Below are 27,222 nucleotides of genomic sequence, written 5' to 3' on the forward strand. Positions count from 1 at the left end.
ATGACAGAGTGAAGAGTCACATTGCCCATCCTTTCATTTAGATTATTAGTTAAATGAGGAAATAACCACAGACTGTTCCATTCTATTTGGTATACATTTCTAGAAGTCTATGAAATCAATCTGTATTTGGGAAGACCACTTCCTCCAGAGCACTTTATTTTGTGAACTATTTCAGCACCCGAGGATCCAACGGTCATGGTCTCCTTTGCCATCAAAATACAATAAGTGGAGCTTACAGCTAACTTATGTATAAATGTCCGTTTCTTTTAAGTGTGGATGTTGGTCTGAAGGATTTCTTCAAACAGTCTTGTCACTAATTTATCATGCGACCAAAAATGAGCACTGGACATTGGATTTTCAAGATTTTCCCTGATAAAAATGAATCTTCTAATCCTCCCCTAATTGAACAATTCTGCCTGTGATTTGGGTTTGAATTGTAAATTATAACCCTTTTCCTATTTTCTAAAATGCTCTTTTAAAAGTCTTGTAAATTCACCAGTAGTCTTCATCATTTGAGTAGTAAATGTAGTCAATTAATCTTTTTGGAAGCATTTCAGGATGAAACTTACAGATTAGTGTTCATTTTAAGACCAAGAGTTAATGAGGAAAAAAAGCCTTCCACCTCTGCAATTTTAGCTGATGGAAATGTTCTTGAATTTGCTAAATATTCACTTACAAAAAAGTTAATGAGGAAAAATGAGGACGGCACCGGCCAGGCAATGTATTCAACAGAAGCTCTAATTTGCTGTGTTGTCTTGGGCCAAACACTCAGCCTCTCTGTGCTTCGGGCTCCTCTAAACAGGATTACTTATTTCTGTTTACTTTAAAGCGGAGTTTTAAATCTGGATCCTGTGAACTTAGATGGGAAAAGTTCATCCTTGTTTTTGCTAGTCCATCTCTAACTGGAATCCACTTTTTCTTTTCATTATGAAGTAGACATCAAACCCTTGCACGGTTTAGCAGCGCCTGTGACATTGCGGCTGATTTAAACCACGGATATTTTCATGTCATGTTATACCTACAGATATCTCAGAATATCATTTCTGCTCGTCACTACTTTAAAATTTGCCAGTAGACCTGCTGCTAGATCTTGTTATTAAAGATATTTGTAAAGAAAGATGCATCACAATGAAAATACGTTTTGTAACTATTGAAATCGGACTGGTTCCCTTGAAATCCTGTGTATCTTATTGTATGCATTTAAATATATTCATCTCAGAAGGGTATGTCAATAGGCATCCCACGGCTGCCAAAAAGATCCGTGGCATTAAGAAAGGTGAAGAAGCTCTGGTTTACAGGAATATGGAAAGGCAAAATGAATATTTGCTAAAAGGATGTCAGCTCTCTAGAGAAAAAAAAAAAAAAAAAAAAAAAAAAGACAGAGGAAAGGTAAGGTCAACAAATCACTGCTACCATACTGAAGAATCCATACAATCAATAGCTGTGCCAGGTCAAGGGCTTGACCCTGTGGCCACACCCCAAAATTATTTGTATTCAAAGGAGTCAGTCCCCACAAGAAGGATTTCTGACGCACTTGGCCCTACGTTCCTCTCTGGGTCAGTGGTAACATGTGGGCGCCGTTTCTGTTCCCCACCACCAGGCCATGTGGGGCCTTGGGGACCCCAAATGCCTTGTGCTGCTGCGGAGGCCTTGGAGTGAGTGCTGGTTCCATGGTCTGCTCTGCCGCAGCCACGACGCTGGGCCCCCAGCACACCCGTGCGGTATGTGTTCCTCAGGGTGCTCTCCTGCCTCTTGTTGACATACATGTTCACACCATGATATTTAAGAGAGTTGTCACCACGGACAAGCCCATGTCCAGCCTGTCCTAATAAGCAGCCGCCGGGCTGCCCAGAAAGTCATGGTCTTCTCAAAGGAAATGCTTCAGTGCTGATGTGTGACCCCACCACATCCGAGTGCAGAGCCCTGCAGCCTGGATCTCCTGACACCCTGCTCCTGCGTCAGAGCCCAAGGCCGCAGGCACTGTGTGGTCCAACCACTGCATTTACAGGGTCTGGCCCACGAGAGCAGGGAGGGCAGGAAGTCCAGGTCTGGGGTCTTTCTCCGCCTGAGCAGTCCCTCAAGGGAGGCACGCGCGTGCTGCAGAGCCGGGAATCTGGCCTTTGACCTGTGCCACTTGTAAGTCTCCAGACCCTAGTCTGTTCTTCCCAAGGTGGAGATGAACATGGCATTTCTCCACAAAATTGTTGCAAGGATGAAATAAAATAGTGCCCTCGGGAGAGACATATAAACTGTAAAGGGCAGTGCTGAGCTCACCACCGTCGCCATGCTAGCAGGAGCCGTGGCGTCCTGGGCTCACCCGGCCGAGGCTCAGCAAACAGCCCTGCTGCGGAGTCTGGACGGGCGGGTTCGGGGCGGGGTTCGGGTCCGTCCAGGTTCCCTGTCCTGGAACTGAAGATGGGAATCCTGCTGCGGAGCCTGGGTGGGCTGGGTTTGGGTCTGGGCTCACCCGGCCGGCCGAGGCTCAGCAAACAGCCCTGCTGCCGAGCCTGGGCAGCAGGTTCGGGGCGGGTTTTGGGTCGGTGCCGGTTCCCTGTCCTGGAACTGAAGATGGGACTTTCCCGTGGGCAGGACTCTTCTCCTTCCTCACCTGCCCGGTGCCAGGTCTCCCTGGAGGACTCAGCGTCACTGGAAATGTGGCTCCAAGTCTCCCTAGACCTTCCTAGAGCAGCAAGAAACCTGGCACCACGGGTGGAAGCCTGGCCTGCCCTGAGCCAGCCTCTCCCACCGTCACCAGCTTCTCCCACCGTCACCAGCTTCCCAGCACTGACTTCCCCTGAGAGCCTTCCACCTCTGCAATTTTAGCTGACGGAAATGTTCTTGAATTTGCTAAATATTCACTTACAAAAATTAATCTCTGCATTGTTCTCAATAATAAACATGTGAAAATAATCGAAACGACCTAATACAGGAGATTTGTTAAATAAACGTGGTTTGCACGTGAAATAAACACTTTGCAGCCATTAAATGTTATGCTGTAGAAGAATCTGAGTGACATGAAGATTCACAATACATCAAGTGAAAAGGCCAGGTCATAATACGGTAGATAAGATATAATCTAATTTATAGATGTATGTATATACACACGTGTATTAACAGATATGCATGTGTATATATATGATGTAAACAATTCTCTGGGTGATGAAATTTGGAGACTTTTTATTTTCATATTTTTAAAATCTGTGTTTTCTAAATATTTGTATTTCTCTTATAAGAAAAAATATATATTTTTTCCAATTTTCATTTTGTTTTATCTGGTTTTAATTAAGAAACCCAAGCTAAAGAGGTTGGCAGCCCTTTTCTTCTGTAGTTTTCCTGCCTGAGCAGCCTGAATTGGTAGAGGCCGCCTGCCCCATCCAGGCTGGGCCTGCTCTGGTCTCAATATCCCTCCAGAGGAGCAGAGTCCCAAGGCTCCCCAGAGCAAGGCCCGCACAGGCCCACCCTGCTCCTCTGAAGGGTTGGGGAGGGCAACTGGGACAGTCCAGGTGCCTCTGCAGCAGGGGAGGAGGCTCAGATGACCAAGAGTTGGTCTCTGAAATGGATGCAGTAGAAAGAATCAGAAACGTCCCCTCGGTGGGCACAAGGCAGGAGACTGAGCCCGCTGATGAAGCAGGCCTCAGTGAGGAGCTCTACGCAGTGGCAGTGACATCTTGAAAGGAGAGAATCCCCTGATCCAGGACCGTCAGGTACCAGCCTGTGTTGGAGACACACTCCCTAGGCCTGGCTTTCAAAAGGAAGCTATCAGGATGCAAACTGGCTTCAGGCCCACCACCAAGTCCATGCGCACCGAGGCAGGTGCAGGGACCTTACAGTCAGAGTCTGTGTTTAGCTTGAAATTTCGCAGGACCTGTCCTCCAAGGCCTCCGGGTTATCAGACGGCACTTCCTGTGGACATCCTGTTCCAGGCACAGCCCCTGGGGTCTATGCAGTGGCGTGGGCAGGGGGCGGTGCCTGGAGATTCCCAACACTCTTAGTCCTCCTGCAAAACCAAGACCCCACCTGAGATCAGGAAAAGTTCTCTATCACACAGCCTGGGAACACTTGCCTTGGGTTTTGGCCTAGGACAAAGCCTGGCTGGGTGAGGCACTCTGGGCCGCATGGGGTGGGGGGAGGGGAGGAAGTCCCCTTCTGGATCTTCCCAGCTGGGTGAGGCATTGGCCGCCATCGAGGGTGTGGGGGAAGTCCCCTTCTGGGTCCTCCCAGCAGGTACTGAGTCATCCTGATCTTACTCCTTGGTTCTCAGGCGGGACACTCCAAGAGGCTCCCTTATCCCCGACATCACTGGAGCTCTTGGCCTGGCCTCCTTCCCTCATCGCTACCACAGGCCACCCAACCAAAGAACACATTTTTTGCCTTAAAGTTCTCCCATTTTGGTGTTTTGTGTCAGCGCTTCCAGACAGCCAGTGGCCTGGTCTTTCGTGGTCCCTGCTCTCCTCGCAGCTCAGGGTGGAGGCCCTGTCCAACTAAGCACAGCACCACCCTCCACACTAAATGTCCTCACCAGGCCGCACCACAGGCCGCCCTCCCGCCATGCTGGTCTGACCTCGGGGGCTCCTCTCCCCACGAGGACCTCTGTGCCCCGCCTGCACCACTCCTGTATCCTTCTCGGCGCCCAGCACGGGGCCTGAGGCGCACTAGCGCTTCCTATTTGCTTATTTGAGCACAAACCCAAAAAGGCCAAGGGCAAGGGTGCGTGTGTTCAGAACACTGAGCACGGCAGGTCTTAGGGGGCCGGGCGCTCAGAAGGGCTCGCCGGGCATCTGAGTTCTGCGCGGAAGATTAAACCAAGAGGAATCTCAAAGAGCAGCGGTGGTTACTTGGAAACCATCATCGGCTACCAAGCTCAGCTGCAAGACCCCACCCAACTGTTCCACAGTCCTGGAGGGGCTGAGGTGCACTGCCCCCAAGCCAGGGGTGCGGGATTGGATCACCGGGAGGCTCCCCCAGCCCTTTCTCAGGATTCTGCACCACAGGTTCCATTCCATTGCCCAGGGGGAAGCGCTTCTCCAGTGCGGACAGTGGTAACTCATAACTAACAGGAAGCGCGGACTCATTCTGCCAGCCGCAAGGAGGGACCTGAGCTGTGCTGGGGCCTTTCCCAGGTACAAATCAATGTGGGAATGAATGGGAAGGAAGCAGTGGGCTCACCCTCCTCCCTGATATAAAGCTTTGTTTGAGCCTGTGCTGTGGCGTCTGTTCCTTTGGGATCCACCTTGGCGGGGTGAGGATAGCCTACGCTCAAGGGCATGGGCTGCCCGGAGCAGGGATGCAGGACTGCCAGGGGCCCCGAGGCACAGATGCCGCAGCCGCCAGCCTGGGGTTTCTGCCCTCACTGCCTGTGCCCAGGGGCTCCGCCTGGGCCAGCCAGCCCTGGGCTAGGTCACCCGGTCGGCCTATGCAGGGCCCAGGCTGGGGCCTCTGCGCCTGCTGCCGCCTGGGCTGAGGTATGAGGCTAAAGGTACCTTACTTAACACTGTCAGTGCACAGGAGAAAACACCCCTGGTCTGTTAATAAATCACTAGTTACTAGAAGGGAAGCACAAGAACTAGAGATGCTATCGTTTTCCTGGACTTGAGACTCAGTTATCAGACACAAAGGAAAGCATTTCTTAACAACAACAAAAAACTCAAACGTGTTTCTTTCTGAAGCCCCCGTGCGTCCACCCATTAGTGAGGGGAACAGCATCTTTTTACTGGGCTTTGTTTCAGAAGGGGATTTGTTGCAATCAGCCCTCTCTTCTAACCTCGACACAGCCGTCTTTCTACAGTGGGATCTTGCCATAGGGCCAGTGCATGCTCACAAAAACGGTTGGGATTTTTGCGGTTTGGAAAGAGAGAGCCACACCACACCCACGGGCACACACGAGCTCCACCAGGCACAGGTGACCCAGATCCCTGGAACTGAGTGAGGATTTCCAGTGGGGTTTCCACTCTCGAAACTGGTCAAGGTGTCAGCATCCACAGCATATGCAAAAGTGAGCTAACCTGCAACATTTCCTGTTTATCATTTAGGGGCACTGCTTCAAAACACGCATGCACCCAAGACCCTTTAACCTTAGGGCATTAATATTTCATCATGGCTTTGATTGCATATAAAAGCAATTCAAGGGTGTATTTTTACCTAAAGGTCTAATAATTTAATAACACTTGTTGAAGCCACATTTGTATTAGATTTCACTCTGTTTTAATACCACATCGCTTTACATACGGTCCATTTTTAATAGGGACCAAATAGTCTATTTTTTGGTTCTCCACTTTCTTCTGTAAACCACAGGGCATGCAGGTGCTTCATCAGCGCCCTTTAATGAAGAACAACAGAACCATGAAGATTACTTCTATCAGACAATGAAAATCGCCTGATTGAAATCTTCTCTGTCTCTGTTGACAATGGTGTCACCTCGTGGATTACAGTCACCTTTTACTGGCCAATATCAGAGAATACACTGTAGAGAAATTCCCACTTGTTTAGAAAGCTGCTATGAGGCAAACCCTTAATATCAAACATCAGGAGTACGGTCTAACTTCTCAGGTGCCAACCTTGCTATTCATAAAGTTTGAGATAGCTATTCATATTTTTACTTACAGTATATCGGATCTTTCTGAGCCCTGGCCATGCTTAATCAGGGGACACTGGGCATCCGATGCTTCAGTACATAACTTGCCTTCCCTAGATGCTGGTGTGTGAACAATCCCGAAAGGAGAAGAAAGTTACTGGAGCCCTTATCAGCTCCACAGGAAGGCCATGCCCGTCTGGGTCACATCTTGGATTCACTAAGCTCGTGATTCGTGAATTTCCCCCTGCCCTGTGGCTTTGAGGGAACAGGACTATCTATCAATCTGCTCATCTTACTGTACTGGGCTTTTACTCTGTGCTATTATGCTTTAGAGGGAAATTACTTAATCCGTGGTTTACTGAAATCCATGTTCCATATAGTGACACATACTATAAGATTCTAAGCTAGTTCCAGTGCAGCCTCATGGCATTTTTGCTTCCCAGCAACTTCATAAGAGATTAAATATGTTTTACGAATTTCTTACCGTGGCCGGGTAGAATCTTTTTTATGTCCACTGTAATTTTTTATCTTTCATAAAAATCTTGAGATAATTCTCCAAGATAAGGAGCATAGGAATGTTTCTTTAATTAAGGAATTAAAAATAAAGACCCTATTTTTTCCCTGAGATCTCCACACTGGAAATTCAAAGCTCTAGCTGATCTCCCTGTGTCCTGTTATGTATGTCCGTGTCTGTGTATTTGTATGCATGTATCTACATTTCCATGTTTCTGTTTATCTATTTATCCATCCATCTATTTTTGGACTTCCCTGAAGAACCCAGAAGGGTAGAAAGCTGTACGTGACATCTAAGACTCCTCTTCCACAAACTGTCCTTCTGAAGCAAAGCCCCATGTTTCTGGTGATGACCCCACAAGTGAATGAGCCAATATTATATTAAATATCATCAGCACCTCCTGCCATTGGGGCAGATCGTGAAAAGTGGACTGCAAAAAGCAGAGCCTCTCTCCTCAGCAAACACACATTTAGGGGAAAGGGCAAGAAGTTAAACTTCGTGTGAGAGCAGTATCATTTACTGTTATCTTTCCCTAGGTCATTTAAGGGCAGTACATTTTTACAACTTCCATAATTCTATTTCATTTATTGTATTTGATCTTTTTATCCACTTGGTTTCTTGCTCTAAAAGCAACTAATCTGAGGAATTTAAGAAACGTATAAAGGGGAATTAAATTATAGCTAGGGAATCACAGTAAAAACATATCTCACAGGTGCATTCACATTGTGATGGTTTAGTATCATTGTTAATTGCATCTTGGTATCAAACTATACGATATCCTATTGTGTGAGCTTCAGCACATTTAACATCACCTCACAAATTTGTACCAAGCTTTAAAACAGACCACAAAATCACATCAAAGAATGACTTTTCTCATATTCCATGACAATCTGAATTTTAAGCTTGATATATAGTTTATCATCTTTTATTTAGATATAGTGATTACGTATGTGAATAAATATCAACCTAAGCTGAGAAACAGATATAAAAGCACAGCCAACTATTGACTCTATTTTTTTAGGGTTGTCTTAGTAAACAAAGTATTGATCTTTCCCGTTTGGGACTTAGCACAATCCCACTCTCCACTCCTCAGTAAAATGGATTCATTGTCCTTGGCTTGTTCTTAGCAAATAGTAATCCACATCACAAAAAATAAACTGGGCATCTCAGCCAATTTGGTCTTTTTTTTTTTTTTTTTTATGAGAACAGGTTCACATGTCTTCATGGAGACCCAAACCAACCATCTCATAAAAGAACAATTTGAAACCATGCAGCCTCAAACGAGTCTTCTCTCCTCATTATTTTAATAAGCATTACACACCCTACCCCGTGTTTTTCCAGGGATGTTTTTTGGACATAGAATTAGGTAGCTTTTCATCAACTCTGAGAAACTTTCCTCACACTATAATGTTGCCTTGTTTCTTTTATTTTGTTTTTGTTTTTGTTTCTTCCCCATGACTTGTTTTATTTTGGTTTTGGTCAACAAATGTGACTTACAAGGCACCAAGGTGGCTAGGAGGATGCTAAAGTGAGTAGCTACTCTATCTCATTGTTCATTAGCAAAAGCAGCGCAACCTAACAGTGACCCATAGGGAAACCTAAGACTTCCTGAAGCCAGAAGAAATCCAGTGGTTTGTGCGTTATCACTCAAATACGGGTTGAATCAGCAACTTCATAAGCTACAAATATTTACATGAGTTTAGCAAGTTTGATCTGGAAAAAATTCTGGAAAGAAAAATATACAAGTCATGACATATTAAAAATTTGCAAGATACAAGACTATTTTTAATGGGAAATCCAAGAAAAAAACTGAAATGCCATATTTAGCAAAACCTTAGATAGTCACTGTAAGTCAAGGTTCCTCGTCCTCTCCATTCAAAGCAAAGCATCACTGTCAATGAAAGGCACTCCTCAGTGACAGGAGGTGCACCTCCCCACGTCCATTTAGTTACAAACAGGAGCCCACATTTTCTTAATTTCTATAATTAGTGTTAGCATTGCCTACATTTGAGAATTTTTAATGATGATCAATGAGAGTATGAAAACAAATTTGGCAACACTTCTACAATTACAACTGTTAACATTTTTCACTGAAGCTTACTTAATGTCACAGGTCCCACCATGTTCCTGTGAAGGTCACTAGGTTTTCAGGAATAATTTTCCTGTTTAGTGCATTTCCCAAGAAAATCCAAGTTAGGAGAATGTTCCTGATTTACTACTTTAAATGCCAAATTAACCTTAACTAGATACGTTTAAATAAAGCTATATGGACTATGTTTTAAATAACAATTGTCCTACCCTACCGGAAAATAGTGTTAATTATTATTCAGTTCTATTTCCATCCTGTGTCAGCTCGAATGCGAGTTCGTTGGGTTATGTAGGAGCCATCAGACTTAAGCAGCCACAGACAAGACCAAAAAAAAGCACCCAAGTAATTAAGTGACATTAACTCACTAACTTTTAATCAGAGTTTAGGTGGGGAGGGGGCATGGAAAGCCCTTCCCCTTAGCTTTGGTAAATTTTCCTAAATTTAAGAATTGTTTCCTGCTGAAGAGTCAGGAGAATGATTTAAACACATAATGTGCTTTTTAAGCAACTAAGTAACAATATGGCAAAGAGTTTTGGGTCTTCCAGAGGGAATTGGTAGCATCCTACCCACTTGATTGTCACCAAAGACAATGAGAGTCTCTTTTTAGAAACTGGTGTAGACTATACCCTGACATTTTTAATCATTGAAGTCAGATTCCATTGAATGCAAATGTAACAGAGATAAAGAAATTTCCAGGAGTGATTGTTACTAGACTTTGTATATTAAGTGTGGCCAAAAGATAATTTCCCACCAGGTCCCAACTCTCTTTCCATTCCTGTAGAAGAATGGTAGATTATTTAGTAGTAAACTCAACACACTAAATGTGAGTCAAAAAAACCTTTAGAAGAAAAACAAACAAACCAGAAGAGTTTGGAGCAAAACAAAATGCAATTACTAGTGTCATCTTTTAACACATGATGCAATGATAAATCAACTTTCTAAACCACTTAAACTCAGAATGGTGTTTGAGGGGCCAATATAATTATTGTTTACTATAAATTAAAGCATTCATTAGTTTTTACACATTCCACTAAATTTTACAGATGGGTTTTTAAACTTGTGGTTTCTAAAAATTTAAATTTCATTTCTGATAAAAAGTGGGTTTGTTTCTTTTACCAATAGCCATATCTCACCCAGAAGACCACATTTTGAATTTGTTGCCATGTATTTCCTTAAATTTATAGGCAATCAAGTATTTGAGAATTCAAATCCAGTTCTTATCAGATAGCTACTGCATTTGTATATGTGCACATACACTGTTATAAAATAAACAGCATACATTATGAAATCCCTATTTTGTTTATGAAATGTCTTCACTTTTTTCCTCAATAAAGAATTAAATCCTTTATTGTCAAGCTTGATTTATCAAAATCTGCAAAGGTTAATTTAAGTTTCATGTACTCCTCAGCTTCACCTATAAAAAAATGCAGGGTTTGTCATGATGTCAAACAACAGATTTTCAAAATAAATCATAAACGGAGACAAACACGGTATAAACAAGAGACAAAATTTTTCTTATCATGAAAGACAACATGCAAACATAAAATGCAGACGTTGACCTTTGGGTGTGACTTTACTCCTCTCTACAACCAGCAGCACGGCACTCCTAGAGCTCAGTATGATTAGCAGAAGTTTCACACAAATCTGGAAAAAAAAATTAGATAGCATCATTATCATTTTAGACACCAGCCCATTAAGTCATTTACATTATGCAAAAACTATGTTCTGGTGGAAGCATATTTTAAAAACTTTTATTATGGAAATTTTCCCAAAATGTTATTATAGAAAATACCCAAAAGCAGAAAGAAGGGTGTAATCTATTCCCCTGCACCCCAAACCCAACTTCAACAAAGATCAACACTGCTGTTCTTGCCTCATATTCCAGTCTTTTTTGGCTTTAAGATTTAAAGTCAGGCCAAGGTATTGTGTCATTTCACCCATGGCTCCACTCAGAGATATTTCACAGCCTGTAATGGGCACAGGACATCTGGCATTTAACCCAAGGACCACAGAAGCAACTAGATACTTTGATAATACTACTTTTCCAGTCGGAAGCAATTAATGCAAACTCTATCGAAAAAGGCTATGGATTACTTTAGCTACATAACTTTTAAAAAATATGCTAGCCTTTGAAAGCAATTATTTTACATTTTAGAATTTAACATTCCCATTAGTGTTGAGAAGTCTACATAAAAAGGGAAAAATCTTTTACTTTAAATGTAGGCTAAACATTTCTAGATACTTGATCTCATCTTCATATGCTGTGTTCAAAATTGTTATGTGGCAAATTCATCAGTGATGATGCTTTTAAATGTTAAGGTTTGATGTGGAAGCAGAAGAGATACATACAGAATATACTTGTATATTTATTTATGCCTTCACATATTCTATTTAACAAATACTTCCATGAGTATTAGAAGATCCATTCATTTCTAAGTTACAGTGCTCTGTTCCATACCTTGAGTGGCACAGAGCTGCACTTTTCATCACGGCCCTATAGCACATTAAGATTTTAATCATTTTGCCTCCAAGACATCAAAATGACATTCTGGAGAAGTCTGGACTATATGCCCCAAGATATTCCACCAGGAACATCTAATGAACTTGCCTTTATTTCTTGCCTAGGAAAAACAGAGATTATCTGAGGAATAACCCCGTTACTCTGTCTCACACTCCAAAAACAGAGTACATTTGATGACTTTTATTCTATCCAGTATATAAACTGCAGCGGCAGCCACAGATTCATTTGTAATCCTATAACCTTTCATGGATTTTTTTTTACTCATCAAAAAAATGACATATAATGTTTATGAAAATCTCAGTGATGTGTTATATTTTCATCCAAACACAATCATCTTAAATCTGACATATATATTTTCTCCATTCTTCCCCACTTATTTTTGTGTATGGGTGAATGTTAGAACTTCAATATTTTGAAGAGTCTGTGAATGTGCCCTTACTTGCCAGCATGTGATTATTGTAAATAAAGTGAAATAATCTACATTAAGAAGAAAAAAAGCAAAACTCATATATAAACAAGGTGTATGTAAAGTGTAGAAAGGAACTAAACTTTCAATAAAACCTCTAATTCTCCCAATGTCTGTTTTCTAAATATTTATCTTCCTAAAAGCAGTGTGTGAATATTTTAACAGCATAGTGTGTTGCACGTAGTATACACTCAGTAAATAGTTATTGCTTAATGTGCAGTTTCATACCCCCCAACACACACACACACACACACACACACACATGCACACACACAGAGTCACATCTTTAAGACACTGTTTAAACTCTGGAGAGTCTATCACAGCAAAGCTGTTGGGCAAGATCACAAGGAAAAGTATCGCTTTCACAAAGCAGAGTGTGACTGTCATATTCTGGTTGTAAACTGGCTGTCCTTGTATTTTAGATTAGGCACCAGTGCATCTGGAGTCTTCTACAGTACGAACATCTGAAACCATCCCAATGTGTTAAGATGCATGAATTCTCTGTTGCTTCAGTCACTTATGAGAGTTTTTATCATTGTGTTGCTTGAGCTTTCTCTAGCAAAAATTGTTCAGTTTGAAGAAGCTCTCTTCCTTGTTATTGTGGTATTAACTCACTTCAACAGTAGGGCTTTTTGAGTGGGTGCGAGAAGTCTAGTTTGTCTCTAGGATTAATTTATTCTCGGTTTTTAACTTATGAGTGGTTTAGAACATCCATAAATATGTTTCATGAAGAAACATTACCTGAAAGGACTCACCCCGCTTCACTACATAGCAGCTCAATGGTGGCTTGCACCTTTGAGTATCTTTTACACCTTTTACTTCCCATACTGCTGTTCATAGTGGTAAGGACTTAATCAGTGTTTTAAAAATCAAATGCCAATTAAGAATTATCTAATCAGGTTTCATTGTATACTTGCAAAATTGCACCTATCTTAGGTTTATTCTTTCAGCTTGCATTTTCTCAAGGTTGGTGTTAATTTTTATTCCAAGTATAAATATGCAGAAGGAATGAAGAAAGGTAGTTAAGATTATTGAAATTAAGTCAAATTGACAAACTTGGGAGCAGTCTTTCCCCAGGATCTTATTATTCGGGGCGACTACTGCCGGGACTAGTTACTGGAACCCTCTCTAGTCCTCCTGGAGCATCTGAGAGAGGGCCCACGTAGCAGTGGATCTGCGTTTGTCATAGACCACGTCCTTTATGAGGAAAAAATAGGAAAATTAATATTTCAAATATTGTTCATCACATTTTTGCTTCTATCTGAATGCCTACATACATCTCTGAATTGTTTGAAACACTTTAAAAACATTTTCTGTGGGAAGTTGTGATCATGGACATCACACATTTCTACAGTATATCTCCAACATCAAAGGAAAATACCCCAAATGCCTGAATCATCCTGACTACGTCGTCTCACTGTATTCTTTTGCAAGCTTCATTAAAACTGGATTTTAAACAGAAACAACCCAATTATCTACTCAGAGTATAAGCAAAAAAACAAAAACAAAAACAAAAAACTTTACCTGTTCTGTTAATGGGAGATTTGTGTACTTCTTGTTTAATAACTTTTGATGACATGAATATTTATCTACAAATGTGCAGTAGCTGTTATTTTAAGGACTTTGGCACTACATTTGATATAATGGATATAGGTGTATTATATACTTTATTGTAAACAACTGCTGAATGCTAATTGTCTCAAACTTCCACATTGTTTAAAAGTACCCCACTGGCTTTAAATCGTCTTCATATCTACTCACTCATTTCTTCCCAAAGATATCCAAAAAGAATGCACAACTGTGTACTCCATTCTTATAAATGTATTAAGCAAGCATCCAAGATAGGGGACTAGAAGGTCTACATACAGCCAACAGAGCGGAGAGTCAGTGATCACCGCTTTCAACTTTGTATATGATAAATAAAATCCTGCTCATTTTTTCCAGCTTCTGAGTGTGTGTATATGCTTAAGAATTAACTATTATTTTCCACTCTCTGAGCCAGAAAAAAATTTTTTTAAAGAAGTAGATACAGGAATGGAACCTGGAAAAAAAAAAATCCAGCATCCCCCCAAACAAACAAGCAAAAAAAACTTTAGAAAGTTCTTACAAAATAAAAATCGCACCTTCTGCTGGTGTAGCAAATACTCAAGCCATGAAGTGAGGGTCTCCTTCCCTGGTCCAGGATGGAAAAATCCTATCTCTCAAAGTTTTTAAAAAGAAAGTGCTTTGGAGTCTTCTAATTCTGAACAAGAATTTTCTCCTTAACAACTGGAAATCAAGAATGTTTGAATTCACTTAACATGTAGAGGAAAGAAAGTACAAAGAGGAAGGCCACAAAGCCCTGTGGTTTCTGTTTATCTGTTTTCTCTCACATGCTGTCGTTTCTGATTCAGCAGAGACGGAGGATCCTGTGTCAGAGCCGTGGATCGCAGAGAGGCAGCGAGGCTCGGTCTGCAAACAAGACCCTGCAAGGCTGAGTGAGAGAGAGAGGGTGTGCGAGCAGCGAGCACATGTTACATCAGACACAGTACCTGATTTTTCACTGCACAGCTTGTCAGCTAGATAGTGTGCCTCCTGGGCGATAAGTGAGAATATTTCATCTTCATACTCTTCTATTATAGTTTCACACTGTAGAAACATAATAACAACATATGTGGATAGACGCACACTGGCGGGGCACTTTGTTAGGAAGGACTTTGCAACAATTTATTAGCTAAACATAGGAAATCATGTAACCAAGGTGGTCCATTTTTATTGGCCCTTTTGGTTTAATACATCATTGCATTGGATTAACCCTCTTCCCAGAATGTTAATTGCATCATTTTCCTGGGGCTTAAGTAAATGATGAGTTGTGTTGGAAGACGTGGGAGCCTGAGGAAGGAACATCTCTTCGCATGTTTCGCTTCCTTAAATTGGAATGGAAGTCATAGGAAGAAATGGGCCTCCCATCTAAGGAGCTGAAAAGTCTAACGGTTTTTAAATTTAAAAAAAAAAAAAAACAACAAGAACAACACAGCTCCTCGAAATGGTTAAACCAGTTTCCTTCTGATTTAACAATAATAATCCATTTTGTGGCTTGAAAGTGTGAAAACAATTAAGACTTCTCAACAATCAAAACAAACGCATCTTCAATTTCACTGTGGAGAACACACTTGACAGTTACTTCGGGAAGTGTCTTTTCATACTATTTAGAGATCCATCCAAAATTTCACTTCACTTAAAAAAAAATACCTGACCTTTCAGAGAAGAGGGTGCTCAAATACGCCCCTGCATTCAAAAATCTTAAATTCTAACTGAAGTATGTTTCTTTGTTAAAGAACTACCAGGTTATACTTTTAGGAGCTGTGAAGTTACCCAGTGGTATTCACTAGAGACTTGTAAATCATTTTCTGAGTTCATGAAGCAAGACTCTAAACATTTTGAATGGCATTTTAAAAGATTTAAATTCGACTCTAATGTGCCTATTTAAAACCTGTGAAATACAAACACACTTATTCATTGTCATTCTTATTCTGTGGTACTTTTAACCCTGATTATTGCCTTTACTTTCTAATTAAAATAAAATCTTTAAAAATCGGCCAAAGCCCTTATTTCAAGGTTTCAGCAGGCCTGATATTTTGGCCAATGTGTGAACTTAATACATTTTTTAAAACAGGACTGCCCATCACTTTGTCTGATTCAACAGCATTGACTAAAGTGAAATATATTGCAATGTATTTTGCCAAGCATATTCTAGCAAGCCAGAGACTAGCATTCACAAAAAATCAACATTATACTGGAAGGAAATTTGGCATCAGGCCAACTATCATACCTAAGCCTTTGTTTAACTTAGTTTGGGCTAGAATACTTGAATTAACTCAGGATACAGTTCTCCCTCCTCTGTGAAGCCTTAGAAAAAAAGAGATGGTTGCATCACTCTCCCTCTGTGATTTGGCTGTAGATATTTGAAAGCGACATTCGTTTTAATTTGGCTTTTAACCTAGAAACCACAGCCCCTGATTCCTTATGTGGAAACCTGTGAGACACCTTCCTTGCACCAGCACTGACTGAGACCACTCTGGAGTCCCCACATGAGCAAAATGGTTTAAGCAAAATATTGTGCAAAACTGTCTTAAAGTCCCCGGGACTTGTGAACACCACCTTCCGTAAAGTATCACTGAAACGTGTTCATTGATCACCACAAATTGCCACAACTCCTTAGGTGTCTCAAAAGTGAAGTTACTAAATGCATGGTGAGCACTTAAGCAGCAAGACAACAAAGTCAGCAGATGACATTTTAATGTGCATTTTGATGTTCCATGTCTTGAAACTCAACCACCACAAGAGTAGAAAACAACAAAAAAGAGTTCCAAAAACACGTTTCTGGATCATACGATTCATCTGCAAGGAAGAGAGCTTACCGCAAATTTCAAAGGTCTGTAAGCATCAGAATAAAAATATAATTTTTTAAATTCTTGGTATATTTTGTCTCCTTTCCTAGGAGCAAATCTCTTGAAAGTTCTCTCCTTCGTCACAGGGTCTTCCTCAAGCTTGTAGTCGTTCATTCGCTCACAGACTTTCTCCAAAAGGTCCGTTAGGAACGCCTCCGACTGGGCTAGGGGGATCTAAGAAGAAAGACAGGGCGAGGAAACTTGTCTTAATGTTAATGTTACTTCAAAGACCTTCCGGCGAGTCCACATGGAAACGCCACACTCTCCATGAATGCAAACGTGTGCCACTTCCCTAGCACAGGCACAGTAGACGGTACCGCAGATTGTTATTACAATGTAACAACGACCTGCTTTACATCATTACGGGGCTAGCGTAGATTCTAGTTTTTTAAAAGTGCATATATTTCAAAGTGGACAGAAAAAAAATACATTCAAACTAGAAACTATACCTCTACATAGAATCATGTTTAGCAATCACTGAGCATGTAGCAAAAAGCATGACGCATAGAAAATGGCAGTTATTATCCATCTACGTGTCAGACGGAGAGGAGAGAGAGAGGAGGGGGAGAGAGACAGAGAGAGGGAGAGAGAAGGAGGGAGAGACAGAGAGAGGGAGGGAGAGAGAGCGCGCGCTCAGCTGGCTTCAGACCCCCTTAGTCGGGGAGAAGTTGGGGAGGCCCAAAGTCTGGCCCTCCCCGGGGCTGCCCTTGGCTGCCCGTCCCCCGCACTGCAGCCGCGCGATGGCCCGGGCTGGGGTGGACGCGGGGCTGGGAGAGGAAGGGGCTCACGGACGGGCGCCCCATCTCCCAGGCGGGCTCCTCGGCTGCTTTCTTTGGGAACAGCTGGTGCACGTCCCCGCGCGCCCCTCTCCCTCCGGAATTCGGCGAGGATTCAGCTGGACCCTTTGGCCACCACCTCCGCCCCGGGCGCGGGTCAAAGAGCACCCCTCGCCCTTGGTAACGGAGACAAAACGTTCGGGGCCGTCTAGACAGGTCAAGGTGCAGGATGCGGCGTCCCCGCGGCTCCTTCCGGAAGGGGGCGTGGAGCCGCCAAGGGCGCCGGACCGCGCCGCAGCCCGCGGCCTTTGCGGGCTTTTTCCCTCTCCACCCTCTGCTGATCAAAGTAGGAAGTTTGCATGACAACCGCAGTGAAAGGGGCTGAATCACAAATGAACTCGATTTCTGCAGTGTTGATATATCCAGCCTCCATTGTCCCCTTTCAGGCGCAGTATGAACCCTTCCGGTGCCAGCGACCGCGCTACATTCACAGGCGCGCTCGGGGCGCACAAAGGGTCTCCGCGCTTCACCGCCATCTGGCCACAAATCTCATCAGCGGCGCGGCGGCGTCCCCTTGAAAGCGCGGGCGGAGGGTGCGCCTGTGTTCTTTAAACCCAAGTTCCATTACAAACCACCCAGCATCGCCACCGGCGCCCCCCCCGTTTCAATAAGGAAGCCACTTTGTCAAAACATTCTAAAAGAAACTTGGGAAGAGGACGCGTCAGAGAAATACCGCCGCCGATTAACTATCAGCTGCGCCTCCCCTGTGCACAGGTAACATCCCTGCTTCTCCCCCACGACTCGACTGGAGCTTGATTTTGAGCTGCTCTCAAGGCCCAGACACTCGAATCGGAAGTTAAATAGCTTATGGACTATTTAATAGAATATACCACCACATGTGTCTAATCACTCAAATACCACGCTTTTAAAACTCATGAATGTTTTAATCTCTAAAAATGTCTACAGTCAAAAACTGCAGCCTAAGTGGCTCAAAGTGCACATTTCAAACACAAGTAGCGTTCTACTTACGCTTTAATTATGCCGTTCATTAATTTTCATTGATTAACTTGTAAAACATGCAAAGAATACGTAGATTAACAAACAAAACTGAAAATCTGTTTTATTAATTTACAGAAACAAATAATTAAACACGTATTAATCACTGGAAAAACTATAAAATGCAGAGGCAGATTTTAAAATGTAATTTAATCAAGGCAGATCATTAGCGGAAAGATTATGGAGGTTTTCTTTTTCTGTGATGCATGTATTTTAGGTATTATTTCCTTAGCTGATACATATACAATATATTCATAGTAGTTTCTGGATGTCAACAGAGTAGCATTTTACTTGAAAGTGAAGAGTAGACGCTTTCATTTAAAAATATCTAACTGTAATCAAGAAATTCATTCTCTCTCTCCTTCCCTTCCTCCCTCCCCCACTCTCGTTTCCCATCTGAAAAGTAAACATACTTGATACTTGGGGGGATGGGGACAGAGCCAGGAGGAACAAGGGTCTGATCGCTGGGGGCTTTCAGAAACTTAGGCCTTCCTTCCATTAGAACACCAGATTCCATCCTAATACACCACTTAATTCATGTTGAGTAGAGGCCACCCTGAAAACTAATTTTTCAATTCACAGAACATTGTGAGCTATTTGCAAAAGTTGCTGAGCATATAAGTTTTGAGCAAAATTGTGATGTTTGTGTGTGGAAGGCCTTCCACAACTTACTTCTGTGGGCCATTTGATTTATTTCCTAGGTTGCACCTTTTGGAAACAGTTCCCCATGTTAAAACTTTCTACCTACCAGTGGATTGTTTTTATTTTGAAAGTGTAATTTGACATGTTTGAATATGCTACTGTTTTGCCTATTTTAACACAAATATGTTATGCCAAGGTACAAACGTGTGAATTTCTACAATTTTGTCAGTCTATGAAGGCTGACTGGCTTTTTGATGTGATTCGCTAGCCCTTTAGAGTAAACATTCTTTAAAAGTAGAAAATGTTTGCTGGCAGCTAGCTCGGAGATACTACCTTACGATGTTCGTTAAAAACAGGAAAGGGAAAACAGCCAGCATGAGACAAGTGGAGTTCATTTTTGCAGAAGATTAAGAAAAATTTTGATCCTGAAATCCCAAAGCGTCAATTTGTTTGAGAAAATATTTAAGAAAAAGATACTTATGCATTACAGCTCTTTATACATTTATTCAAATGTACATGATTAGAGTTTAAAATGATTCTAAGTAGCTGAACTACGTTCAGTACATTTAAAGACTGTTCACAGAATAACTGGGCTTTTTTTCCTCCCTCAAAGTGTTTTGATTATAAGAGGCCAATAAGTATTGGGACAAGTGGAATAAAACGAAGTCTTTCTATACTGTGAAGATTTTGAATAGTACTTGTCAATAAAGCACCTCCTATTGTAATCTTAGGGAGCCTTGCCTCTGCCCTCCAAGGACTGTCTCAGAGATACTAACCTCATTAAAATATGAATGAGAAGGCCTGTGTATCCAGAGAAAACCCACGCACTGGCACAGTTTTCTTATCTGCCATTGCTTTTACATATGGACTTGTTTGGTACAAGTTATAAGTAGAAAAATGATCCATGATAATTTCATTGCTATCTTAGAGTACCCAAGCACTCCAAGTAAATCCTAACTTTTCCCAGATTTTAACCCCCCTTATAACTCTTAATCATACTTCCTAAATGTAGTGCCTATTTCTCCCCCTTTACGTTTCTTCTGACCTTGGGCTTGTTGTGTGAGCAATGGAATGGGGGTGGGGGATACCCATAGCCCTACTTTAGAATGGAAAGAAGTACTTGAAAGTTCTGGCTTTGGCTTCTCTAGAAAACCGGAGCTAGGGAGTTTATTACAGACCGCTATGATAACGCTTTAATAACGGCCAATTACAGCATGCCTCCATGTTTGTTCATTACTGTGTCTCTGTTAATCTTGTAGTAAATTTCTTGCTTGATAGCTGTCACAATCAGCAGGAATACAATTATGTTACAGTAGAAACTGTCGTTGTGGTATATCTGTCTCTCCCATTACAGTCTGACAACCTCCAGTAAATTTCACTCATCTTTATCGTTATTTTGGAGTGTCCCTCAGATATGAAACCAGTACTTAACCTGTTTAGTGACTGATAATTAATTTCACATTGTAGCAAAGATTTTCTTTCTAGAGGTTTAATGTAAAATTTTAATTGCATTGTAGCAATATTGCATCTAGTTTAATCACTAACTTTTCATCCATAAAAATTGAAATCACTGCTGATGTTAGTTAAAAGTCAATATTTAGAAGTGAAAATTCAAAGCTCCTTTACTCTAGGCTACAACAGGGGAAGCATGAATTCAGAAACTCTTGTAAGCTGATGAGATATATAATTAGCTTTTATGTTAATTGACTGCTATGAGTTTGTTGTATGACACTTCTTCATATAATATGCAAATAGCATTGACTGTTTAGTTTTATTAGACAATATAATTAGAAATCTAAAGACTCTCATTTCGATGAGGAATAATAAAGGCTGATACATTTCCAATGTTCTGTATATCAGAATTTAATTGCATCTGGACGTAATAAGAGACGTTTTAGCTAGACATTATTTAGGGAGCCCAAACCACATATAACAGAATTAATAGGAGTGTTTCCAGCCACCGTAAATTCCATATTTAAACAGGTGAATTTGTGGTGTCCACAAGACCTTGGGGGGAAAACACAAATGTTTCAGTACAATTTACCACAAATAATAGTATACTTAATGAAAATAATACCTAAATGTTGCCTGCTATAATTAAAGTGAAATAAGTCATTCTTATTTAAAACAAAATAGTTTGCAAGTAAGTGTTCCTGTTCTTGTTACTCACAGACATTACCAATAACATATATGCTTAGGTTGTTCAAAAAAAAAAAGGTAATGAAATAAGAGCAATGTGATTTTGGGGGGATAATTTTCCAGAATTCATTTTTTTTTAAATGTCTGGAGCTTATTTTCAACTTAACAGTGATCAAACAGAAAAAAAAAGGCATAATGAATCAACATTAATGATCTTTCCAAATGGGGGTCATCTAACAATTTGGTTCTTTATGAAGTTAAAAAACACACTTTCCTTTTATTATTAAATGCAAAATTGGTACTAGCATTTGCTTTCCTATTTTAAAACGTATTCTGCCAGTTTGAAAAATAAACCCTTTAATTTTTGAACATTTTAGGTAGAATGAAAAGAAATAAAATCTGTCACATGAAAAATACCATAAGCTCAACCTCTGTTAAAAAATCTTCTAAGCAAGGACTTTGGGTGCCCAATTCACGCTGCACCTCTCGGCTGTGCCCTCCGGTGGGCACAGCTCAGAGGGCTCCTACTGGTTTCGAAAAACTCCTAAGAGGAGAAAGTGAGAGTACCTAAAAGGGCAGAGGCAACAATATTGCAGCATAAACGGAGCATGATGCGAATTTGTTCATTCGTTCAACAAATATTTACTGAACTCCATCTAATGTCAGACAAATACACTTCTCTAATTCCGACGTTTAAAAAGAGGACCCTTCCGTGATTCTGCATAAAAATTAAAATAAAATTTTTGGGAAGGAACATGTGCCCAGTGGAAGTCCAACAAACATGAATTAGTGATAATATAACCCTTTGTCATCAATTGAGCTAAACACTTCAATGCAATATCTGTTTCCTTATTTTACAGTTTTCTGCCCAACAAAGATCTGCATGTTTCACCGTCTTGTTACTGAGAACATAATGCTTGATGAGTGATGATCTGTTTGGAACCACCTCTGCAAAACGTTTCCCCAGCCTAGAAAACGGGAAAAGTCCTATTTTTGGAATCTGTTGGGGCATTTCCCAACTTGGTCTTCTGAATACTTGCGGGCATACGGCAAGACTTCCTTATAAAATGTTAGACGTCTGGCTGGGTGCAGTGGCTCACACCTGTAATCCCAGCACTTTGGAAGGCCGAGACAGGTGGATCACCTGAAGTTGGGAGTTCGAGACCAGCCTGACCAACATGGAGAGACCCCGTCTCTACTAAAAATACAAAATTAGCCAGGTGTGGTGGCGCATACCTGTCATCCCAGCTACTCAGGAGGCTAAGGCGGGAGAATCGCTTGAACCCGGGAGGTGGAGGTTGTGGTGAGCCGAGATCGTGCCATTGCACTCCAGCCTGGGCAACAAGAGCAAAACTCTGTCTCAAAAAATAAAGTAAATTAAAATAAAATAAAATTAAATAAAAAATGTTAGATATCTAAGAGGAAAAGGGACAAATGAACTGGATGATGAGTCAGGAAATTCTGCGTGCTTCATCTCACAGATGTGAAAGCAGCACACACATACTGCACACACGCACACACCACGCCATGCATACAGGCACACAGATGCATGCACACACATGGATTATGCAGAAGGGGCCAGCTGGCTTCTGGAAAGCAAACCAGAAAACATTGTATGGCTTCCGGGGAGGCAGAGACCGCTGCAAACAGAGGGGCTTTGAGGTTTCCTGACCCTCTGCTCTCCCTGACTTGTGGTCCGTGCACAGGGCCACACCTCAGGAGAGTCCCTGCTCATCTGGCCTCCACACCCTGGTCCCGGTCTCAAGCCCCACACCCCAGGAACTCTTTCACATCCTAAGAACAGGCCTCAGTGATTAGAACAAGAGGCTGTTCCACCTCCCAGACCACCAGGCCATGTCTGAAGCCACACCTGGAGAGCTGCTGCAGGGTGCTGGGCTCCCGCCACGGGAGACGCCTCACCCACTGAAATAGACACGGTTCACCTCCCCCACCCTAGGGACCCGGGGACCACAGGGTGTCTGTGCATCCCAGATGCCCGACGTGACCCCCTGATGTCCAGTCACAAATCGAGAGGTGTGGAGGGTGGAGGGAGAGACCAGGCTGCCTGGGGAGTCGACTGGGGGAAACGAGGGGATTCGGGGATTTCTCGGAGGTGAGTCTCTCGGCAGGTTTATGCTACTGACTAGGAATGCTGGGGAAAGGGAGAAGTCGTCTGGAACTGGGTTGAAGTGAGGCTTCTCTGCAGCAGGGAGGGCAGAGCCTCTTTTCAATGAGCATTCATTTTCTGGTTCCCAGGGGCTAGGAAGACAGCTCTTTCTTTAAAAACATTTGTTAATGGAAAAAAGTAATACATCAATTTGATTTCTTAAAAACAAGAACAGAAGGGTAGAGTAAAAACTAAGGCTCATCCCTCCCCCAGACCCCTCAGGCCCCCAGATCTCCTCCCGCGAGAAACATTCCAGGTATGTGTCTACATGTGTGAGCAAATGGATGTGCACGCGTGTGTGTGTGTCCCCTCCTCTTTTACACAGATTAAAGCACGACACGCACCCTGCTCAGCTATTACTCTGTCTTTGTCCCTTGACAGACCTCAGGGCTAAGAGGACTCATTTTGTGTCCAGGATTCGAAGGGAATGGTCCACTGACCATCCACCCAGAGGGCAGTTTCAGGAGGGGTGCTCCCAGGAGTTCTGAACAATGGCAGAATATGGCTAGAACATTTGTGAAAAATCAGTTATGTTGTTTCAGTAACAGTGTTCGAGAAGTTTTTGGATAAAATTTACCTTAACCTATGCCAAAACAACAGTCTCAGTGAGAGAGAATGAGAGTTTTTAACCCCATTTCCCAAGTGAGGACCCCAGGGTTTCGGGGCTGGCCAGCGAGGAGTGGGCTGGCACAGGATGACAGCCAGAGTGGAACCACGGGGACCTCAATAGGAACTCTCAGATGAGGAGACTGAGGTATGACCAGGAGAGGCGGTGTCCCCAAGGAGTCATAAGCTAAGCTGGATGGAAACCCACACAGAAGACTCCGACCCCAGCCTGGGGCACACCCAGTGCCTCCAGAATGCTCGGTCACCCAGTAGGAGCAAGGGTTACCTCAGCTGACCGGGAAGCTGGTGATGGCCCAGCAGGAGTCTACTTCTTAGAGTCACAATGCCTCAGACCCAGTGTGCCATCCCCAGGAATATCCTGGGCCCAGGGTGACACTCGGGCCATTCCCTTGGTCCCGCCTGGCCACCTTCTGTTCCCTCCTGGTGACTCCTCGGCCTCCTAGAACCTCACCAGCCCTCCTGGAAGCCCTTAGGTTGGGCTGAGCTGTCGCGGGCGTTGCCTCTGCTGGCCTAGCAGATGGACTGAAACTGCTGTGATTGGGGTCTCCACCACCCTGGCCTTTAGCTGACACATGGCCGCTGGTCCTTGGGGCATTCTATTTCCTAATCAACTTCTGCAGCAGCTGCTGCATGTGCCATGCCCTCCACAAACGACCAACTAGGGCCATAGCTGTGGGCTGAATCATGTCCCTAAAATCCATATGTTGAAGCCCTAAACCCCGGGACCTCAGAATGAGACTGTATCTGGAGATAGGGCCTTTGAAGAGGGGATTAAGATCAGATCGGGTCATTGGGGTGGTCCCTTTTCAAATCTGGCCAGTGTCCTTGTAGGAAGAGGACATTAGGAAACCGACACACACAGAGGGACGGCCATGTGAGGATGCAGAGGGAAGATGCCGTCTACAAGCCAAGGAGAGGCCTCAGGAAAAACCAGCCCTGAGACACCTTGATCCTAGGCTTCCAGCCTCCAGAGCCGTGCAAGAATGAATTTCCATTGTTAGTGGCTCCTGTCTGTGGGACTTGTTACGCAGCTGCAGCTGTATCCACAGTCACAGCGTGACATCCTCCTGCCTCAAGCTCTGCTAGGTGTAGCCCAAGCCCATGGATCTGAGCATTCACCAAGAACAGGTGACTCCACCTCCAGGAAGCCCGGACACCATGCAGAGGCGGCCAGCGGGTCCATCCCACACGCCAAGCAACACAAAGGTCCCTGCAGGGCTGCACCTGCATGTGCAAAAAACGGTTCATCATCTGAATTTCTCCTGCAACACAGCAAAGTGGGGGCACTGGGCTCGGGGTCTGCCCAAACACCTGAATGCTAGCCTGGCTTCACTTTTATCCACTGGCCATGGGCAGGGACAGCCACACATCTTCTTGTCTTCTAGCATCCTCCTCTGTAGAACCAGGGCGATGATATCCGCCTTAATCAAGTAATTGGTTGGAAAATCCTTCAAAGCATTTGATGCGATACAGAAAGGTGCAGTGTTTTTATTTTATCTCTGATAGCCATCATCGTCTTAGATCTTAAACACCTTTAAAGTGGCACGCATTTAAGCAGCACAGTGATTTCTGTCCTCTCCCCTCAGGTGAGGAGCAGGAGGAGGGACACTGTCCTGCATATGACCCAGAACCAAGGCCCACTGGTCCCTTTATGCCAGTGGGCATTGAAGAGCTTTCCCGTGAAGCTCTCTCTGCTGAAACCGTTCTCCTCCCATCCTCTCAGGATCTGGGAGCTGCCAGGAGGGGTGGCCAGATCCCCAGTGCTCAAAGTGTAGTCCTTGGACCAGCAGCATGGCTTCCGTGGGAGCTCATCAGTCATGCAGAGTCCCAGGTGATTTGTGTGCACAGCCAAGTGTGGGCAGTGCTGGTTTAGGAAGATGAGGAGGAGGAAGAGGAAGATGGTGGCTCCCTGCTGACTGTTTTATATTCTGCTTTTGTGCTTTATCTGGAAAGCATGCAGCAGAGATCAGAGGAAGGGCCATTTGGTCCAGCGAGACCCTGATTCACAGGCTTGTCCTGCTACACACAATGTTGGGATGAGCTGAAGAAGATGCCTCTGTTCTCAGACCCAAAAGGCACAAAGACGGCACCCTTGGGAGAGCCAGGCACTACCAGTGTCTTGAGTGCTGAATTTAGTAAGACACCATATTGTGCATTCGAAAGCAATTAGAGCTCTAGAATGGACCTTTCACTGCACTCAAAGAGAACCAAGGAAGCAGAGAAGGATGATAAATGGCATCTTAGCGGTTCCTGGCACCTGTCTTAAGAGTAAGAACTTTTACTGTATTACAGGGCTGGACATTTTCTCAAAATGGTTTAGATCCTTCGTGTCATTATTTTCTCTGCTGCATTTCTGGTCTTCTGCAGCACACTCCCCAGGTGGGTGAGTGGTGTCCGGGGTCTCACCCTGCAGGTCTGGGTTCCAGTACTCAGGAACGGGCAGCCTGTGTGGTGGAAGGCTCCCTCACGCAGGCACATGCCAGCCGGACTATCCAGGAAGAAATGCCGGGAAGAAAAAGGGGTCATGTTTTCTCTGATCCACCAAATTCAGGTCATTCTAGAGCCAAATCCAATTCCAGTTTAGAAGCGGGTTTCAACGCTTAACACACCACATCTTCTCCTGGCTCCAAAATTTTTTGTCTTAAGAAATACCAAGTTTTGAATAGGCTGTGACCAGACATGTCATCACTTCAGGTGGAGAGAGGGCAAGTCATCAGCGAACACCTGCAGTGTTTGAAGAGGCCACCACAACCCAGGGGCCGGGGAAGGGGTGACCTGTGTCTTTCTGCTTGCCTAGCACTTCCTGGATCCCAGGTCCATACCACCTTTGCCAGACTGGAAAGAACGGATGCAGGCTGGGGGTGGTGGCTCATGCCTGTAATCCTTCACTAGAGAGGGCAAGACAGGAGGATCCCTTGATCTCTTGTTTGAGACCAGCCTAAGCAACACAGTGAGAGCTCGTCTCTACAAAAAATAAACAAAATTAGCTGGGCATGGTGGCAAGCACCTTTGGTCCCAGCTACTTGGGAGGCTGAAGTGGGAGAATCACCTGAACCCAGGAGGTCAAGGCTGTAGTGGACCAACATCGCACCACTGCACTCCAGCCTGGGTGATGGAGCAAGACCCTGTCTCAAAAATAAATAAATAAATAAATAAATAAATAAGAAAGAAAGACAAAAAATGGGTGCAAAGTGTAAAGAACAGATTGAATCCAAATCTGACCT

The 27,222-nt window shown here is 43.3% G+C and overlaps 1 protein-coding gene across 9 annotated transcripts in view; it reads right to left on the reverse strand.

Moving 5' to 3' along the window:
• Positions 1-8,158: 8,158 nt before the first annotated feature.
• CNPY1 (canopy FGF signaling regulator 1) overlaps positions 8,159-27,222 on the reverse strand; it is a 45,342-nt gene continuing 26,278 nt past the window's right edge. For 2 of the 9 annotated variants that reach the window (XM_054494154.2, XM_054494158.2), the window contains exons 2-4: positions 16,562-16,765; positions 14,693-14,789; positions 8,159-10,818 (exon numbers count right to left, since the gene is read on the reverse strand). In XM_054494154.2, the coding sequence (XP_054350129.1) occupies positions 10,781-10,818; positions 14,693-14,789; positions 16,562-16,765 (339 nt within the window). In that variant the 3' untranslated portion in view covers positions 8,159-10,780. Of the gene's footprint in view, positions 10,819-14,692; positions 14,790-16,561; positions 16,766-17,379; positions 17,607-17,734; positions 17,929-22,440; positions 22,507-27,222 lie in introns of those variants that run through there. The other 7 variants (XM_063668032.1, XM_054494156.2, XM_054494155.2 and 4 more) reach the window with 7 other exon arrangements.

The sequence above is a fragment of the Pongo pygmaeus genome, chromosome 6, assembly GCF_028885625.2.
Source record: "Pongo pygmaeus isolate AG05252 chromosome 6, NHGRI_mPonPyg2-v2.0_pri, whole genome shotgun sequence".
NCBI lineage: Eukaryota > Metazoa > Chordata > Mammalia > Primates > Hominidae > Pongo > Pongo pygmaeus.